At 37.5% G+C, this 21,015-nt stretch overlaps 1 protein-coding gene across 6 annotated transcripts in view; it reads left to right on the forward strand.

Moving 5' to 3' along the window:
- Window positions 1–21,015, forward strand: part of RBMS3 (RNA binding motif single stranded interacting protein 3) — a 1,456,421-nt gene that overhangs the window by 1,174,426 nt on the left and 260,980 nt on the right. For all 6 annotated transcript variants that reach the window (XM_074405764.1, XM_074405765.1, XM_074405763.1 and 3 more), the window contains one exon: window positions 17,186–17,265. In XM_074405764.1, the coding sequence (XP_074261865.1) occupies window positions 17,186–17,265 (80 nt within the window). The remainder of the gene's footprint in view (window positions 1–17,185; window positions 17,266–21,015) is intronic.

The raw sequence follows: 21,015 nt of genomic DNA on the forward strand, positions 1-21,015 counted from the left end.
TGTTATGAGACGCCAGTAAAGAATGACCCAAAGTAGGGAAGCCATGGGGGGGGAGGTGAGCGTTCACAATTAATCCAGCTTCAACATCTGGGAACATAGAATCTCTTTAAGCAATGCATTTACTGTCCCCTGGTGAGCTAAAGAGCGTGAGAGACCGCTGAACACAGAGACCTTTGTATTTTGTAGTATTTTTTGCCCTTCTTCAGTACTCTTGATTTGATTCTCATGGAGCTTTGTTTGAATGACTTCTAACATATGGGCAGCCCTGTGTTCTACTTCTCCCTACTAAATGTGCAAATTTTCTAAATAAATAATTTGTTTTTCTTTCTTTTCATTAAGTAAAAAAAAAAAAAGATGATTATAGGCATAGAAATTCTAGCCTGTTTATGAAATATCAGTATAAACAGCAGGAGTTTTTGTGTGTTTTCTACTAATATGTTTAATATTATTAAAATGTTATTGATTTAGCTTCTACTGCCTGATACTTCTTGTTCTCTGTCTTCTTCCGTCTGCTGAAATATAATGAGACGACAGAAACAGAATAATCATATGAAAATATAAAAATTTGTAAAAATATGTTAAATAGCAGTACTTGCTTTGAAGGCAAATATATGACTCTTTAAAATGCCCATCAAGTCTATCAAAATTTTAAAAAATTGTTTGGAATTGTTTGGAATATTGTCTTGACCACATCTGTCTTGAATCCACCACCACATTAACAATTTCTCCCTTGCCATTTTGGCAATCGTTTTGCAATTACTATTTTAAACACATGGAACCAGGAAATCAAAAGTGACCAAGGAAAATCTCTAATGTGTAAACTTAGTGATTAGTAATCTCCAAACTACAGCTGTGTTTGTACGGAAACAGGTTACAATTGTGTTTTCTGAGATTGAAGAGAATAAAGGCTGTATGTTTCATTCTGTTTGGTAATTTTAATTATTCTTCCAATTGCCAGCAGATGTGGTCTGCTAGAGAGTATACTCCTGGACCCCCGGCAGCTTCTTCATCTTTGTTCTTCTTTTTTGTGTCTCTTCTTTTAACTTTATTTGTTTCTTCTCTTTGCCTCTTTGTATGTCTTTCTCTTACTACCAGAAAGTCAGAATCACAGCTGGAAAGTGTTTAACAGTCTACTTTCTTTGTCATATATTCAGAGCCCTGGGTTGCAAAACCCAAACCAACCAATAAACCAAACAAACAAACAAATCGCATCACATAATTTATTTTTCTGAAATCTCTGAAACTCTGCTCTTGTTGTATATATGCCTTTATAAAAATCTGAAGAAGGAAATACAATATATACTTTATTGCTTTATTATTATAAAATGAAAATGACTACATTCCAAATAATGTCCTCTGTGAAATGGGTAGAGAGTTCTGAAAAGTTATTTACCTGTGTAAAACCAAACTGGGGGAACTTGGTTATCTCCAGATTAGAAATGGTGGCCATTCAGTATGCTCAGAGCCCATAAAATGTCTTTGACATGTGTTAAAACTTGCACTCTGGATGAAGAGACCGCCCCTCCCCTCCCCCCAACCCACAACAGGCTTTGTGTGAGCAACAAGGCTGTTTATTCACCTGGGTGCAGGTGGGCTGAGTCTGAAAAGAGAGTCAGCAGAGGGCTGAGGAGTAGGAGTTGGTTTTATAGGTTTGGGGTGAGCAGTGGAAAGTTACAGAAGTTACAGTTTAGGGAGGTTTTTTGCAAGCTGAATGGGGATCCTAGGTTTGCAAGCTGGGAGTAGGTGGTAGGGTGTGGAGTCACGAGGTGATCAAGGTCGGTTACAGAGTCCAATGGCCTTGTCAATTGTGGCTGGAATAAGAAACAATAGAAGGATGTCCCCAGTTAGTTAGGCACCGCAGGGGTTGATCATTGTTCCGCTTTTCATGGTCTTCCAGTTACTTCAGGTTTTCTAATTCCGGAAGGCCCTCCAGAGGTGTATGTGCATGTCATGGGGATCACCTTGCTGTCCAGGGCATAGTCAGATCTTACAGCTTGTACCTGCTATAAGCACAAAGCATGACAAGGACTATTGGAGCATCCAGAAAAGTGGGGGCATTGGACACAGCTAGTCTGCTTCTGGCCAACAGAAAAGTAAGATGTAGAAATATAGCCCAATATCTTTTGGACTACAAGTTTGAGCCTCTTTTATTTACTGTATTTTCTACACTCTCAGCTTTCTATGAATGGGGCCAATACATTTATTCTCTGTATCTCTATGGTTATAAACATGGTTCTATGTGGGTCTGAAATAACTTAGCTTGCATCTTACTTTTGCACCTCTTGTGTTCTTGGGCAGTTATGTAAACTCTCTGAGCCTCTTTTCCTGATATATATATATATATATATATATATATATATATATATCAGAAATATATATATATATATCAGAAATATATATATATATATATCAGAAATATATATATATATCAGAAATATATATATATCAGGAATATTGTATTTAAATCAGGAATATTTTATATTATACTTTATATATTTATAAATATATATGTGTGTATATATCTATATAGTGTGTGTGTATATATATATATATATATATATATATATATATATATAATATTTACTCTTTCTTTCAGCTTATCCAGTAAATATACTTGATCACTGTTATCCAATAGTGGCTTGGTCAATATTCCAATAGTTCTTATAGATGAAGTAATTCAGAGATCTACACAAAAAGGAAATATCTGCTTTTATAGACCAATATTCTACTGGACTGGGAATGATACTGGATTTTTGCTCCTTAGTTCAAGTAAATCTGGATTCTTGTCTCATGACCAGGAAAAATTAGGCACATGGATATATTGAAGGACACAATTTATTAAGCAAAAGGAAATCTCTCAGCAAAGACAGGGGTCCTGCATGCAGGTTTCCACCCCACAAGCAGAAAACTAGGGCCCCCACATGAGCTGAAGAGGCCAGGCTCCTCTCCTGAATAAGATGTAAAATCCTTGTGACTCCACTGAATTCTCCCAGTATGCACATGGGCATGCCCAGGCAAGCCATAGGTAGTATCAGAAAAGACAACATTCAATTGGTTAAAAGGCATTATTCAGAAAGAATCAATCAGAAAAGTGGGAAAACAGGTACAGAAGTTCTCCCTCTGGGTCACAGGTTTCAATTGGTAGTCATGCCTTTCAGTCTTCAGGCTGTTTTAGGCTTGAAGGTGAGGTTTCCCCAGGGACCCTTCCCTATCTACCTAGGCATTTGTCTGCCACCTGCCTCTATCAGGGAAATGACAATAAGTATGTAATAAATAATAAAAGATCAGATAATGAAAGTATTACAAAACCAAGCAAAACACAGGGATGTAATAGACAGTATGGGGCAATAGCAAGCAAGATATAAAAGAATGATGTTCCATCTTCAGAAGGAACATTGAAACTAAAATACAAGTAAGAAAGAACCAGCCAAGAAAATCTCTTAGTGAGAGTAGGGAGGGAAGAGAACAATTCTGGCAAAGAGAAAAGGAAGTAAAAGTTCCAAATTTAGAACTTTGGGAAACAGAAAGAAAAGAAAATTGTTAAATATTGAGTAAGGGAAAGAGGCGTAAGAGGTAATAACGTCAACCTTAAATAATGAGATTCAGAAAATGTGATTAAGTACACCCTGTGTGTCCATGTAAACACCAATTCCTATTTGAAAATGATTCTCGTATGATTTTAACATACGAAATAAGCCTAATAGGTCTCTCCTGGACTTCCAGAGGTTCCTCTCTTATGTCCAAGTTAGTACAGATTAAAAGATAATTTTAGAATTTGAAATTTAATTTTTGAAATATATAAAGTATTAAAGGTTTAAAACATTTGATATTTAATTTTTAAACATTTAAGAGTTTAAAAATGTTTAAAACACATGATCAAAATAGGATCAGAGGTCAATGCATAATAATAGTCATTTATTTTGTCAAAATGATAATTCAAAGGTTTCAGAAAGCAAAATCTTTTATTAGTTGATAGAGAAGAGATTTAATACCCAATCAAGGAACCTAATAAAGACAGCTCTCCCTGCATCTTAATTATTTTGCAGTTTACTAAAAAAGGAAACAAATAGTTTACTATCTCTTATTAATACCACACAAAATTCTTGTTTTAATGAGAAAACCAAATTTTGCTTTTAGTATATTATCAATACTAAAGATAATTTTAGTAAAACATAACCAAATCCATCCAATCTCAATCAGCTTTGCCCTCACAAGATTTCCATAAAACTTTTATAATCTTTTGTAATTTTCTATTAAAAATGAAAAGTGTTCTGAAAAAACCTTGTTGTTTCAACATTGGGATGCAGACTGTGGACTTACATCAGTGTGCTTTTGATATTAATGCTCAATTTTGAGAAAAGTTTATAATTTCCTTCTAATTTTAGATAACTTGAAGACACACAAAATTTGTTTCCCAAGAAATAGAGGGTTTGTCTTCCACAAACCCTCTATGCCTTGCTTAAAATGTTTTGCCACTACCTAAGCAAAAATTCTGTACATAAATACATGGAAATTTTCCTGATTAGAAGACAAAGCTATTTTCACTAAACCAACAATATTAAACTAGTCTTATTACCAAAGATTTACTCAAATCATGTGAACTAAAAGGCATATATTTGAGCTGGTTTTGAGACAGGATAGTTTCCTTGACAGCTCTGAGGGACTCGTGAAGGGGTGGCTGGGTCACTCAGCCCGCAGCTCTCAATGCCCTTGTGGGAGGGTTAGCACGCAGGTGAGCTGGGGCAGGATCCAAGAGAGTGCCTTTGGGCACCTGCAGGAACAAACGTGGCAGCTTGTAGGGGTTGCCTACGACCTCTGGAGCCCCAGAGGGTGTGTGTTAAGGTGTGGTCCTTTAGCTTTGCCATGTGCATGGATGGCTTAAGTGTTTAACAGCTCAGTGGGGAGTTAGTGTGACAGCCTCTTGCACCCACACTGGGGTTCTTGTCCTGCATCCAGGAGGAGTGAGGTCACAGGAACAATTTGGAGGGGGTGAATGAGGGGGATTTTATTGAGTGATGGAAGAAGTTCTCAACAGGAAGGGGAGCTGGAAGGGCGATAGAGTAGGAAGACAATCTTCTGCTGGAGTTTGGCGGTCTGTGGCCAAACTCCTCCGTGAAATTCTGCTGGCAAGCCCTCTCTCTGAAGTCGAGCTGCTTCTCTGTGATGTCCCGCTGCTTCTCTTTTCTCCTTCTCTGACACTGCTCTCTGCTGCTCTGTCATGGGAGCTTGGGGGTTTTTTGCGTGCAGGGTGGAGGGTGGGGCAGGCCAGGGTGGTTTTGGAAAAGGCAACATTTGGGTGGAAAAACAGGAATGTGAAGTTCTCATTTAGGGCCGTGGGTCCCCGCGTGAGGGTGGAATCCTGGCCAGGGAACTGCCCTTTTCTACCCAGTATTTCCCTGACTCCTATCTGTATCCAGTTTCTATTTTTCTGATAAAGTATTCAATTTAACCACTTACATTTTCTTTATGACAATTAATTGGACGTTGTTCATCTATGTTGGTAGTAAAATGTCACATGCATATGCCGCCTATAAAATGTAGACATGCAGGACACATAGAAGCAGATTTTGTATTAACAGTTTTATAAGGTTCCCCATTTGCCAGCTTGCAAATAGTGTCTTTCCCCTTTAGACTGTCAAGACCCAAACAATTATGAGCTGGGATATCCTAAATTTACAATTCCAAAGACAAGACTCTTCGGTGAAAATTTACATCCCAAAGGCACAGAACTTAGATCTAAACACCATTTTTTGAGGAGAGAAAGAAGGACATAGGTAAAGTCCCAGTCAAGATAAGATTACCAGTAAAAATATCTTTAAAAAGTAAGATTTGTTTTATAAACCTTAAGGCACTGTTTTCCCTGTCATAAAAGTTTCTAGTAGGTTAGGTGTAGCAAGGGAGATGCCCCTTGTGTAGGGGGCATCTTGATATATAAAGGAGAATTCCTTTATATATCAAAATTCATTTTCCAAAGAGTTTCAGAATAGCCAGCTAAATGCCAGAAAGTCATATTTTGGAGACCAATCTAGTTAGATAGGTGGTATTTTCAACTTAGCTTATTTATTGATTAGATTACTGACTTTGGGGTTGAGCCCTTTTTAGAATAGCACAAAGACAGCATTTGCAGTTTTCAGGGTCTAATATTTAGATATGTAAAAAGCAGGCAAAACTGAAAGGCATTATATCTAGATAGTTAAAATTGAATAATCCTACTTTTACATTGAATTCTGGGTCCCCCAGAAGAGAGAAATGTCACAAGCCCGGGCTATGCAATGCTTTCACAGTGCACCTCACTGCAAAGACTGGTAGGGGACCCAATGCCCATCAGCCCACTCTGTGATCAGCCCCCTCTCCCACAGCAGGAGTTGTATGCCTTGAGAGAAAGTATTTCCTCCACCATCAAGTGTTTAAACCTGTCTTTCTATCTAAACTTTAAAAGAAATGAGTAACCCCCTACATTTATAATCATTCACTGCTACTGATTTCAGCTACTTCAGAAACCGTAGTTTTTTGACAGTGACTTGTCAGCCATTGTACACACAAAATTCAACTTGTATCTCATAGTACAAAGTAATTCCTGGTAACCCCAGAGCTAAAGAGATCCGCTACTACTTTTAACAGCTCTTGTAAATCTTTATTATTAGACTCAGTTACGGAAATATGGTTGCCCATAATGTTTTTTTTGGAATGACCATGAAGAGCCAGTGAAAGGAATTTTGGTCACCCAAAAAGAATGTTTAGATTTGTCAATTGAACTAAGCTACGGAATCTGACCCTTTTTTTTTTTTTTTTTTTAAGGCAGAGTTTCACTCTTGTTACCCAGGCTGGAGTGCAATGGCGCGATCTCGGCTCACCGCAGCCTCCACCTCCTGGGTTCAAGCAATTCTTCTGCCTCAGCCTCCTGAGTAGCTGGGACTACAGGCGTGCACCACCATACTCAGCTAATTTTTTGCATTTTTTAGTAGAGACGGGGTTTTGCCATGTTGACCAGGATGGTCTCAATCTCTTGACCTCTTGATCCACCCTCCTCGGCCTCCCAAAGTGCTGGGATTATAGGCTTGAGCCACTGTGCCCAGCCATTTGACCAGTTTTTAAAGATTATAGTTTTTTCACTTAAGCTGTAGGATTTCATTTAAGCCATAAGATTTCTTTTCAGAGAGAAATTATTTTTTTCCCTGACCAACATTTGAAAAGAGAGAAAAGATTGAAAAACTCTTTTTTTTTTTTGGAGACAGAGTCTTGCTCTGTTACCCAGGCTAAGGTGCAGTCGCACGATCTTGGCTGACTACAATCTCTGCCTCCCAGGTTCAAGGGATTCTCTTGCCTTAGCCTCCCAAGTAACTGGGATTATAGGTGCCCACGAACATGCCTGGTGAATTTTTGTATTTTTTGGAGAGACAGGGTTTCACCCTGTTGGCCAGGCTGGTCTGAACTCCTGACCTCAAGTGATTCTCCAGCCTCAGCTTCCCAAAGTGCTGAGAATATAGGCATGAACCACCATGCCCAGCCATAAGATTAAAAATTTCTAAAAATTAATTAAAAAATAACACAAACTCAAAAAGAAAAAGTGAAAGTCACAAATCTGCAATGAGCACAAACTCTAGAGAATAACACGTGGAACTCCTACCTTACAATAGAGCTTAAATTCCAACAACCTTGAGGTAAAAATGTGTGTAGTTTCAATAGGTTAATTGGTCTGAATCTTCAACCAAGAATGGAGCATTCAAATCTGAGGGGGGCTTACCCTGTTGACTGATCTCTGTTGATTCCACTGAAGTCAGATGGATGAAAGTTATGCTCATAGTAGGGCTCCAGCTGTCAGCAAAGTCAGGGAGATCACTGAAGGTTTGCTTCAGGTCCCACCTGAGTCACGAAAATGTCAATCTTAAATAACATAAGTACAGAGCTTATTTGAGCTCAGAGCTTAAAGATGGCTACCCAGGAGGCTAGATTCACGTTGCCCTGAATATACAGTCCAATTAGCAATGGTTACAAGTGAGTCTTTAACGGAAAAAAAAAGAGAAGTTGTTTATCAAGACTTTACATTCAAATAACATGAGCTATTGATTGGCTATTCATTGATCTTTGTGTAACAAATTCTAGGAATATGAAGATAATGAGTGAGAAAGCTGATCAGGAACAAAAATACCTTTAAACAGTTGCCCTCAGGGTACTCAGGGGAGAGAGCCATGACTGAAGACCTGTACTTATGTCTCTCTGGACCTAATAAATGTTGCATATCTCACATAGTACAGACTGCTCTGAGCTATTTTTCCTTTCCCAGTAATATCTAGGAATGAAATATTGCTGTAGCTAAGAAATTGATTAAAAATGATAATGTATTCTAGAGTCATTCTTGGTATGGCTTTTCTAGACCTATACTTAATTTTAATGTTATCTCAGATTGTTTAAGTTGAATTTTCTGCCATTTCTTTACTAAAATTTCTTATAGAAACACTAGTGTAGCTAAAAAAAATATATTTAGATAATAATGCATCTATATGAGTACATAGATGAGTGTCTCTATTGGGGGTAATGAGGTAATCCAAGTGAAAGTAGTCGTTTCTAGATGGAGTATGAGACAAAGGTTATTTATTTTATGCTTCTTGAAACACACAGTCTTTGGGATTTTTTTTATTCCTCTGCTGTTCATGGCTTTATGGTGTAGGCATCAAGATGCTGGCCGGAAGCAGAGTTTCACTCCAGATGATTATACTGAAGAATAGTAAAGAGTATTTACAAACCATTTATAGAAGTAGTATTAAGGAAACTGGCAAAAAGGTTTTGATGTTCCCAGAGAGGAGCAATAGAGGGAAACCTTTACCACCCTGAGGGCTCAGGGAGCAAGCAGAAGGGTGTTTCCAGGGTTCAGTGAGAACCAGAGCCTCAGAGGAGGGCCTGCTTGGAAGGACTGTAGACAGGGAGAGATGCAACCCCTGCTAGACTGAAGTGCCAAAGCAGGGAGAGAAAGAGGGAAAGCCACTCTGATTTCTCTCTACTCTTGCCTTCTGAAGTCCTTCCAAGCTTCCATAGGCAGAATCCAATGGAAAACCAGTAAACAACAGAGCTAAGATTATACAGTCCATAAAAGAATCACTTCCTTGGGGCATAGAGCAGGAAAGAGAAGACATTTAGGAAAGGATGAACAGAAATACACCACTAGCCCTGTATAAATTAAGTTAAATACATTTTCTCTTAACTATTAAAAATAAAGAATGCAATTTCAGTGATAAACAGCATTTACTATTTTGCCTTAGGATTAGCAGTTGATACAGATTGGTAGGAATAATGGCAAAGTGGCTTTCTTTAAAGAACAAGATTGCTCTTTAACTTTATTCCATAGTTGCTGTGATGTCGTTTTTTCTGATGCCAAATGTATAGGTTTTTCTGACATCAGATATATTATTTTTGCACACCAATTCTCAAGTTCTCTGACATTAACCGGATGTCCTAAAATTTAACTCAGTTTTGACATGAAATACCTGATCATCAGACTCCACAGGTGTGGCTCAGTTTCACACCAGTTGCAAATGGAGTGTCTAGATGTATTAGTCCATTCTCATACTGCTGTGAAGAAATACCTGAGACTGGGTAATTTATAAAGAAAAAGAGGTTTAATGAACTCACAGTTCCACGTGGCTGGGGAGGCTTCACAATCATAATAGAAGGCGAAGAAGGAGCAAAGGCATGTCTTCTATGGTGGCAGGCAAGAGAATGTGTGCATGGGAACTGCTCTTTATAAAACCATCAGATCTCAGGAGACTTATTCACTACCAAGAGAACAGCAAAGAAAAAAAACATCTCACCCCATGATTCAATTACCTCCCAAGTGGTCCCTCCCCATGAGAACATGAGAATTGTGGGAGCTACAATTCAAGTTGATATTTGAGTGGGGACACTCAAATCTTAGCCAAACCATATCACCAGTCTACCCACATTTCTTCTCGGGCAACTACAGAAAGTGGGAGTACCCACAACTCCTCTACTTCAGGTCTAGTAACTCACTGAAATAACTCTCAAAACACTTTATATTTATCAGTTTGTTATAAAGGATACAACTCAAATGAAAGAAATGCATATGGCAAGGTATCAGGGAAGGGATATGTAGCTTCTGTGGTTTCTCAGGGCTCACTATCCTCCTGGCATACATCAGTATCTTCGCCAATCTGAAAATTTCCTGAACCTTGTTGTTTAGCGATTTTTGTTGAGGTTTCATTATGTGAAACCTCTAGGTCTGATTGATTAAATGATTGGCCCTTGGTATTTGAGCTCCATCTCCAGCCCCTCTCCAGTTCTCAGAAGTCAGAGAGGGTGGGGCTGAACGTTTCAAGCCACTAACGAAGTCTTAGTCTTTCTAGTGACCAGTGTCCATCCTGAAGCTACCTGAGTGACCTCATTAGCATAAGCTGAGATGTGGTTAAAACTAGTCTATTCTGAATAATGAAACATACCCCTATCATTCAGGAAATCCCAAGGGTTTTAGAAGTTGTATGCCAGGAACCTAAGAAAAAGACTAAATGCAGTTTTTATTATGTCATAGTTGCCATGTAGAAAGCCTGGGTTAAACTGTCCCATCTATGAAAAGGAATCATAAATTTCAATTTTCCTGTGAAATCTCCCAAGTTTTAAATGTTGACAACCATTTCAAATTCCCAAAATCTCTTTGCAGTCCAAATAAAACATACATGTAGACTGGGCCTGGCACGTGGTTCCCATTCTCACATACCTGACGCAGAACTTCAGAACAGTTTTCAACCCTGGCTGCTCACTGAAATCACCTGAGTAGTTTTGAAAGCTTTGTGCCTGGGCCTCATGCCAAAACAATTAAGTCAGAAATCTTCTGGGCTAGGCCCCAGAGATTGGTATTTTTTTAAACAGTTTTCTGATAATTTTCATGTAGAGTGATTTTTAAAATGAGCTTCTTATTCTGGAATAAGTTTACCTTCACATAAAAGTCATAATGATGATACAGATTTCCTATGTACTGCACACCCAGTTTCCCCCATTAACACCTTAAATTACCATGGCACTTTTGTCAAAATTAAGAAACTGACATTGGCATATTACTGTTAACTAAACTCCAGACTCGATTTGGATTGTGCCAACATTTTCATTAACATTCTCTTTCTGTTCCACGATCTGATCCAGTTACCACATTGCATTTAGTTGTCCTGTCTCACCAGCCTTCTCTGATTTGTGATACTTTCTTAGGCTTTGTTTGAGTAATACTGGCCAGGTATTCCGAACGTCTCTAGATTTGAGTTTGTCAGATATTTTCTTCATGAGAGGACCTCTAGTTTGTATGGGTTTCGGGGGAGAATACCATAGAGGTGAAGCACCCTTGACATCTCATATCAGGTTATATTCCATTTTTGAAAACAACTTCTCTAAGAAATAGTGGCTGGGTGGAATGGCGCTAACAGGACCTATCCTACTCTTGAACAGATTGAAGTACATCAACCCGTACAGAAAATCAGGAAGGATGACATGAGGCCAGCAATGGAGCTGCATCTCTTTCAAATAAACAGTCTGAATTGAGAGTCATGAGACAAAGGTTCTACTCCAAGCTCATCCGCTAACTAGTTTTTAGGAAAGCCACTCACAGTCTTCTAGTGTTTCTTCATTTGTACAATGTAGAAGTTGATATCTGAGGCCATTTGCAGTCCTGAAATTATGTGATTCTAAAACTCTGGAATGTCTTTTCATTAGTCAAATATTGCCATCCACAGTTCCATTTCCTAAGAGGAATGTGTTGTAATGCTGAGCAAAGTACCCCTGAATGTCTGGTTTCCACAAAAGGAAACCTTCCTTATATGCCTTCACATAAGGAAGACCTCGCGACTTTACTGTTTGCTACTTAAGACACTTGTATCCTAAGAATATCAGGTACCTGGCAGGAAGAAAACAAATTGTAAAAACTGAAAAGAAATTCAACTTATTCATTCATCTTTGTTCCTGGGACTTGCTGTTTTATTCCTTCTGTTACAACGGATTAAGAAGTAAATGACATAATTTGTTTATGAAATGTCAGGAGGAGTGCACAGTTTAGTACTTTAAAAAATATTTTAATGTTGACCCTTTGCATAAGCAAATCTTACTAGAAATGAGAATGACTGGCTGACAACTTATCTAACAACTTAGAGTTAGATACTCTGAGTTGCCAGTAACTCGTATGGAGCCTGTGATTGCAAAACCACAAACATTTTACAATACTGGAAACTTCTAATTAACCATAATAAATAACAGGATGGATTTGTTTTAAATATGTGATTAATAATGCTTATTGCTTTAAGACCATAAACTGTGTGCTTCTCTACAGAGGTGAGAGAGGTAAGCTGCAAATGGTTTTGCAAAGTACATTTCTACCTCTGCGTGTTAAGTCTGACCCAGAGCATTCTTTTGATACGGGATCAGCCTCTCATCTGATGTAATTTGCCTGCGGGAATTGTATTGGCTGTTAAACTAGCTCCTCTTCGTAGCTGTTTTTAAAAAAAGGAAGAAGCAGCAGCACAATTCTGTGGTGTGTTTCAGATGACTGAAGCCAGGTTCCTAGGTACTGAGACAAGAAAGAATGTCAAACAGGACCTTTAATGTGTATTTACATTTAAACATCAGACCTAACTGAAAACCCTGAAGCTTTATACAGTGCTTGGAGCCTTGTAAGAACCTAATTAATGTATTGTTGTGTGAATGGTTGGCCTGGCACTCAGCTGTTCTGAAGGATGCAAGGGGTTTCAGGTACCGCCTAGGAAGAATAGATGCAGTTGTAGTGATTCAGTGGCCCATCAGAAAAGGACACACAAAGGCAGCTGTGTCTGGCATGCTGTCCTTTCAGACTCACTTGTTAATGCTAGTGTCAGTTTTAACTGAAGCGTGTGCCAGATTCCAGATAGCTTGAGCTGGCATTTCAGAGAGGTTAATTGTGAAACTTGAGAAGGAAATGGGCACATTCTTCCTAAGATGGCTATTCAAACACAGCCTCTTTCCCCCTAGAGCTTTCTGGATCTCAGTTTTGTTCTGCTTCCACATAAAATGCATGAGGAACACTGAGCCTTTTCCCCTTGGCAGCTCCTATATTGCCATCTTTGCTGGGACTGCTTTGCCTTGTTAAAATGTGCCCCATGTATTAAAATGGAATTGTCACTGCTGGGTGGTACAGCATAACACGGCTTGACACTAAGCGCCGGCAGCTTCAGAAAACAGACTTTTATTGCATTTATTCTTTCAGAGACGGGAGTCTCTAAAGGCTCACAGCAGACATTCACTTAGTTAAATCTGAATGAACCCAAAGTGAACAATCTACACTACTGTCTTTGTGTTCATAGAAACAGCCCCCATCTAGCTTGATATGGCTGTAAAACAGTGTTAAGAAAAGATGATCATACTTAGAATCCAGAAGGGACGACTTGAGGCTTTCAAACAAGAACAAAAATATTTTAAGTGGGTGGAGTGGGTTAGCCACTTGATTTTCCTTTTTAGCTTCCTCTCTATTCCCTAAAATGCCTTACGTAGAATAAACACACACACACACACACACACACACACACACACACACACACACCCCCCTCTAGTATTAGTCTTCATTTAGAATTCCATGTCATTTTAAGACAAAGAGAAAGGACTTGATTTGTAGGACTCTTGCAAGCAAGCCTTAGATTCTTAACTGTGTTTTATCTGGATGAGTACCCAGAGAGAGATTGAACAGGGAGGGGGTTCTGAGGCAGAAACTTTGCATTCTGTAGCTCTCCTGGAATAAAAATTCCATCAAGTAACATCTGTAGTAATTAAGGCCTTACACTTCCTCTCCCATTCATGCCTCTGCTAGGAGGGAAGGTTATTTTCCCTAAGAGACAAGAGTAGATCCTGTGGGAAGAGAGAAAGAACAGAGTTAGAATTCTTTTATTCCTGGAAGTGGAAGTTTTCTACTTAAAAAAAAAAAAAAAAAAAAGATTAAAAAATTGAAAGGCTTATAGTAAAAGGTTCCACTGGAAGGAAAACTTGAAAGGGTTAGGAAAATTGTGCTTAGCTGTTTCTAAATATTTAGAATGAGGAAAGATTCTTCTTGCCTTACTTATCCAAACATCTTCTGTTATAGAGGAACTTGTCGGTGAGTAGTAAACAAAATGCTATTTTTGTTTTTATTTTTATCTATTAAAATTGCATAAAGAGTTTTCTTTTTATTTGGACATCAAATTGATTCACTCTAAATATTTCTTTTTCAAAATAATACTTCGTGAATCCATTGGGTCACCTGGTGATATACATACTGACCTATTAATATCAAGTTAGTTTCCTGTACTTATCATAGCGGGATCAGCTACATAAATTAGGGTGAAAGATGAAGTGTAGATCCCTTTGTTAAAAGAATTACTAAGAAGCTCCAGGTGGCCACAGCAGAACTCTAAACTAAGTGCAGGTTTGTTCTAAGTATGGAGCTCTGTGTGAAGACGCAGGCATCCTTCCTGTAAATTCAGCAGTGCTTGGCAGTAGAGATTTGTCATATGCATCAATACGGAAAGATGCACACTCATCCCATGCTTCGTAGGAATGTACATCTGAAAACAAATAAAACTTTGTCAGAACATAATTATATCTCCAAAATGGAACTCGTTCCCAATATCATCTTCAAACTTGTTAAACAAATGACACCAATGCCCTGACTTCATCTCCCAGTTAATATTTAAGAATTTCCTGTGGAATCCTTCCACTGAGCCACATGCTGTGTGCTCTTTCTACCACATTGTAATAAAGAGCCATGCCCTCCAAGCTGCCCAGCTCAGCCCCCTGCCCTAATTACTTCTCCAAAAGCCTTTCCCAGATTCTGTATCTTTTCTCAGTATTTCCCTGACTGCTAGGATCCTGCTCACATTTGAATTCTTGTAGCTGTAATAAATATGTATAGCTTATTTGACATTTGTTAACATATTTTTTCATATCTTGTTTCTTCTGCCATGTAATATGGTCCTATAATATGGCCATGTGATATAGTCTTGAAATGCACATAAACTTTAGACGTAGGAAAGTTTTACAACTTGCACTGATGGGTGACATTCCAAGAAAGCTCGCATTAATAACATGGCAGAAAATCCAAAATTATACTTTGCCTTTTGGACAAATTTTACACATTTCATACACATTATTTCATATGTATGTGTGCTGTTTATTAAATTTGTTTTGGCCTCTAGTATACTCTTAGGAGAATTTCAATTTCTTTTCATCAGAATTAATCCTTAATTATCATCTTCCCCATCCAATTTTATAAAACAATAAGGGCTGGATATTATTCATCATTTGGAAAATGCTACAAATATTCTACAAATATTACTGTACTTAAGATACAGTAACATTGTCAAAATTTAAATTATGTTGGTGTGGCTCAAAATGTTCATTCTTTAGATTGTACGTGAGATTCCAAAATTTGGCACAATAATATTAGTTTAGAAATACTGATAGGATAGTATGAAAAAATAGGATTTTGTTCAAAATTCAAGATTGGGAAAGTAGAACCTAAGGTTTGTGTATCTATAACTTCCTTCAATATGTAGTACCCTACCTGACTCTCTTGGGGTATCTTACATCCAGTGGATTTTCAATAAAAATGTCATAATGCTGATGACTACATTACTATACCAATCAGTCCTTTAGGCTGCAAGCTGCTCAAATGAAACCCATCTCGTCAACTTATTTTGTGGAATCTGTCAGCAGTATAGCTTAATAGCTATAGCACAGGCTTTACTACTGTACAGGTGCCAGTTGAAATCCTGACTTTACCCCTTATTGGAAAGGTATTTTGTCTGTCTAAGCCTTAGTGCCCTTATTGACATGAAAGACAATAACAAAACCTACCCATCAGGTTGGCTAATTCCTCGTTCAACAGACATTTGTTGAACACTTTCAGTTGCCAAACATTGCTGAGTGAATTAAGATAATGACAAATGGGATCTAATTAAACTAAAGAGCTTCTGCACAGCAAAAGAAACTATTATGAGAGTGAACAGGCACCCTACAGAATGAGAGAAAATTTTTGTAATCTATCCACCTGACAAAGGGCTAATATCCAGAATCTACAAAGAACTTAAAACACATTTACAAGAAAAAAACAAAGAACTCCATCAAAAAATGGGCAAAGGATATGAACAGACACTGCTCAAAAGAAGACATTTATGTGGCCAACACACATATGAAAAAAAGCTCATCATCGCTGGTCATTAGAGATTGCAAATCAAAACCACAATGAGATACCATCTCATGCCAGTTAGAAAGGCAATCATTAAAAAATCAGGAAACAATAGATGCTGGAGAGGATGTGGAGAAATAGGAATGCTTTTACACGCTGGTGGGAGGGTACATCAGTTCAACCATTGCCGAAGACAATGTGGCAATTCCTCAAGGATCTAGAACTAGAAATACAATTTGATTCAGCAGTCTCATTACTGGGTATATACCCAAAGGATTATAAATCATCCTATAAATGATACATATCCTATATATACATACATATGTATATATCCTATATATACATATGTATGTTTATTGCAGCATTATTCACAAAAGGAAAGAATGGAACCAACCCAAATGTCCATTAATGATAGACTGGATAAAGAAAATGTGTGGCACATACACGCCATGGAATACTATGCAGCCATAAAAAAGAATGAGTTCGTGTTCTTTGCCAAGGACACGGGTGAAGCTGGAAACCATCATTCTCAGCAAAATAACACAGGAACAGAAAACCAAACACTGCAAGTCCTCACTCATAAGTAGGAGTTGAACAATGAGAACACATGGTTACAGAGGGGAACACCACACACCAGGGCCTGTTGGGGAATGGGGGACTAAGGGAGGGATAGCATTAGGAGAAATACCTAATTTAGATGACGGGTTGATGGGTGCAGCAAACCATCATGGCACATTTATACCTACGTAACAAACCTGCACGTTCTGCACATTTATCCCAGGACAGAGCCCTCCTAGGCAGCTTTCAATAGAGTGAATAATACTTTCTCAGCAATGATGAATTAATGATGTTCTCTTATCAGTCTTCTCATTGTGGCCATGATAGAAGTCAACAATAGAGATACATTTCTCAAATCATGTATTTTCATGGCTTTCTAGTTTTCCTTTACTTTTTAAGTGTCTTTTTTTTGACAACCATATGTGATCTATGGTTTTCTTTTTTTCCCAGAATGGAGTCTACTGAAAAATGTGAAGTGGTAATTCAACATTTTAATGGAAAATATCTGAAAACACCACCAGGCATCCCAGGTAAGAAATGTCGCTAATAAGTCACTAAATGATGTGGAGGCTTAAATTGCTATTATTAGAATAAGTACATGATAAAGCCCTTGCTGATCATTGCAAGATTGCGGGTTTCTGTTTATTAATGTATATTTTTAAATAATACTATGTAGCGACTCATCTATCTCTAAAGCTTTTTGGTAATTCTTACTTGGCTTTTCTTTGAATTTCTGCTGCTAATTTTCTAAAGTGGATTAGAAGAAAATAGTTAAAGAATGATATGCTGGAAGTGATGGAAGTTTATGACTCAGCATTAATATTAAAATTCCAATTTCTAAGCTATAAAGTATCTAAACAATGATATTTACAATAAATCCCACAAATTTATGCCAGTCATGAAACATTTCTTACCAGTCCGTGACAAGAAAAATACAGAAATTGAGAGAAAGCAATTAGAAACTTGTATAGCAATTTGACAATGTCATGAAATCTAAGTGCATAATTTTCTTTTAAAAAAATATCAGTTACTGACAAATTGGAAATTTTAGAAAATACTGCCTATTTATCAGAGCTAGTGTGAGAAGCCCCATCTGGACTATCCCAGGGCATTTCACATTTCCCAAGGCAAAATTTCTAAGGTTTTATACACATCATAAAGTGTTCTAACTTTATACTATTAAGAATTACATTAAACATGAAATAATTGGATTTATTATGTGTATCAGAAGTTCAAATGCCAGAACTTGAGGATGTAGTATATGTGGAAGGTTTTAATATTAAGTAAGTAAAGTTTTAAATATAATTCCTATATAAACAATTAAAGCTTGAATGAAGTATTAAATTAAGAAAAATTACATAAATGTAGAATCATCTGAATAATGAATGTTGGTTTATTTGTTGGTCTTTTATATATAGTTATTCTTAGGGGAGACTAAGGTCACTTCTTTTGTCTTACAATATGTGCCTTTTGTCTTTTTAAGCTGGATTTCAGTACTGCTTGCTGTATTTTAAATCTACTATTTAAAACTCATCAGAGAGTTCAGAGGTTGAGCATTTTCGTTTCTTAAAATATATTGAGTTTCTATATAAGAGGAAGTGTGTACAAAATGAGAAATATTTTTGTGGAGGGTTTTGTAACGACTTGCTTTGTATAAGGAGGATGTCAATAATGCAGAAAGACCATTCAGACAGACACTCGCATAATCTGAAAATCCAAAGTAGCTGATTGCTGGCTAATCAGCGAGTCAACATGCAGTGAAGACTGTGCCTTGATTTGGTTAGCGTCCATGTGGAACGCTCCCTTGGGAACTGACTGCATTATGATCCAATTGGAGACATATGGTGTTGTTAAGAAAAGAGTTAGCAGTTTTCATCTCAGCATGTTAGCTGCCCTTGCATTTTAGCAGAAATACTTTTTTTTTTTTTTTTTTTTTTTGTATAAACAGACATTTTCAGACACTTTACTCAGACCTGTCATTGAGTAAAGGAGTTGCAGTTTGTAGACTTTCCTCTGTTTTATCCAACAGCTACCTATCGATACAGAAGGTGTTCAAACGAGGTATAAATTATATAATTATATAAAAATATAAATGAGCACACTGTATAGAAATTATGGATGATTCAAGTTTTAGTCCAAGTCTCAATTTTTTTATTTGTTCATTTTTGAAAAAAAGACGTATCGAAATCCTTCTTTCTCTGATTGATTTGAAAGTATTTTATTTAGTTTTCCCCATAGAACATATCGCTGACTAATACAATTTAATGCTGAAGACAAAGAAAGTCACTACAAATCCCCAAATGTCTGGGCATCCTTCCAGAATATGCAGGCTGTGATATTAACCTATCTAATATCATAGCTACACCCAATGGAAACATCGTGAATAGCAGGAACTTGGTTATGAGTTTTCTCACTCACTTTTATCTCCTGGGAACAAGAAAGACAAAATAATTATGTTCAGTTATAAAACTCTTAGGAGAGATAACTGTATGCTTCTGAGATTTCGACTCATCATAATAGAACTAAGTATACAATATCGATCATCATCAGTGCTTGAATCTGCTTGTTTATAAATTACTTTGAAAGTTAGAGTTGAATAACGGCTTCAAATGCTAAGTAAAGACATTTAATCTTTGATACTTAAATTAGCTGTGGAAGAAAAGAGGCTATAAGATAAGATATTGGTATTTTTAAAGGTAAAAAGGTAATTTGCCCTTGTTGAGTATAATTAGTCAGTCATGACAGGCATAATACAATTTGGGTATATGCTGTCTGCCTTTATCGGTCCTCATTACTGATTACCTGGAAATAGCTGAAATCTTACTTTCAGAAATGTATGTATTAACCAATATTCAAGTCCATCTTTAAGACAGAGAGTAGGATATCACTATAAGCTATGGCATCAGATATTCATACCCTTTTTTAAGTGGTCAATTTTCTAATCTTTTTCATTACTTTAGAGAATATGTGTTTGCTTTTGAATATACTCGTGTAATTAGTGTGACTCACTGAAAACTAAAATACAATTTTTAAAATCTGAAAAATCTCAGTGTTCTGCCTTATCAAGATTTGACATATTTGAATTCCAAATTTTGTGGTTTTATCGAACTGCACATTGACGGTTTAAATACATTGCTTTAAGGTAATGTAGATGAGGGACTCACAGTGATCCAATAATGATGACCTGAGATCCTCGGGCCTTCAGAAAGCTGTTGAAAGATTGAATATCATGTCAATCATCTTCTCATACTAGAGCCCTATTGTATTAGTCTGTTTTTATGCTGCTGATAAAGACATATCCAACGCTGGGAAATTTAGAAAAGAAGAGGTTTATTGGACTTACAGTTTCACGTGGCTGGGGAGGCCTCACCATCATGGGGGAAGGTGAAAGGCATGCAATCACGTGATGGCAGACAAGCGAAGAGAGCTTGTGCAGGCAAAGCCCCCAATTTAAAACCATCAGATTTCATGAGACAGATTCACAATCATGAGAACAGCATGGAAAAGACCTGCCCCCATGATTCGATTACCTCCCACCAGGTCCCTCCCACGACACTTGGGAATTAAAGATGAGATTTGGGTGGGGACACAGCCTAACTGTATCTCCTATATTTAATATTACTCTAAGCAAGTGCAGAGCAATTGGTGCCATATTCATACTGCCTAGCTCTCTGTTTAAGGACAGTGTGGGGGAAATGTGCATGTGTTATTGAGCAAATATTAGTGGCATTCGATTTCTGTCACTGTTGACAATGACAATGACTCCTCTTGGTTTTTTTTTGTTTTTTTTTTTTTTTTTTTTTTTTGAGTTGGAGTTTCCCTCTTGTTTCCCAGGCTGGAGTGCAATGGCATGATCTCAGCTCACCACAACCTCCGCCTCCCGGGTTCAAGCAATTCTCCTTCCTCAGCCTCCCAAGTAGCTGGAATTATAGGCATATACCACCATGCCCGGTTAATTTTGTATTTTTAGTAGAGACGGGGTTTCTCCATGTTGGTCAGGCTGGTCTCAAAATCCCCACCTCAGGTGATCCACCCGCCTCAGCCTCCCAAATTGCTGGGATTACAGGCATGAGCCTGGCCAACAAAATGGCAATTATTCTTAAAAGAGATGCGAAGCTAATTATTTTCCTGAGATGATCGTCTAGTTTCCAAGTTTCCTACTATTTCATTTCTATAAAAGAACAAGGAAAAAAATCTATTTCAACCTAAAATGTTGACATTGCTCTGAACTTCAAGTTCTAAAAAGGACATAGTTAAGGAAATGTGCAAGGACATTTAAC

The sequence above is a fragment of the Saimiri boliviensis genome, chromosome 9 (genome assembly GCF_048565385.1).
Source record: "Saimiri boliviensis isolate mSaiBol1 chromosome 9, mSaiBol1.pri, whole genome shotgun sequence".
NCBI lineage: Eukaryota > Metazoa > Chordata > Mammalia > Primates > Cebidae > Saimiri > Saimiri boliviensis.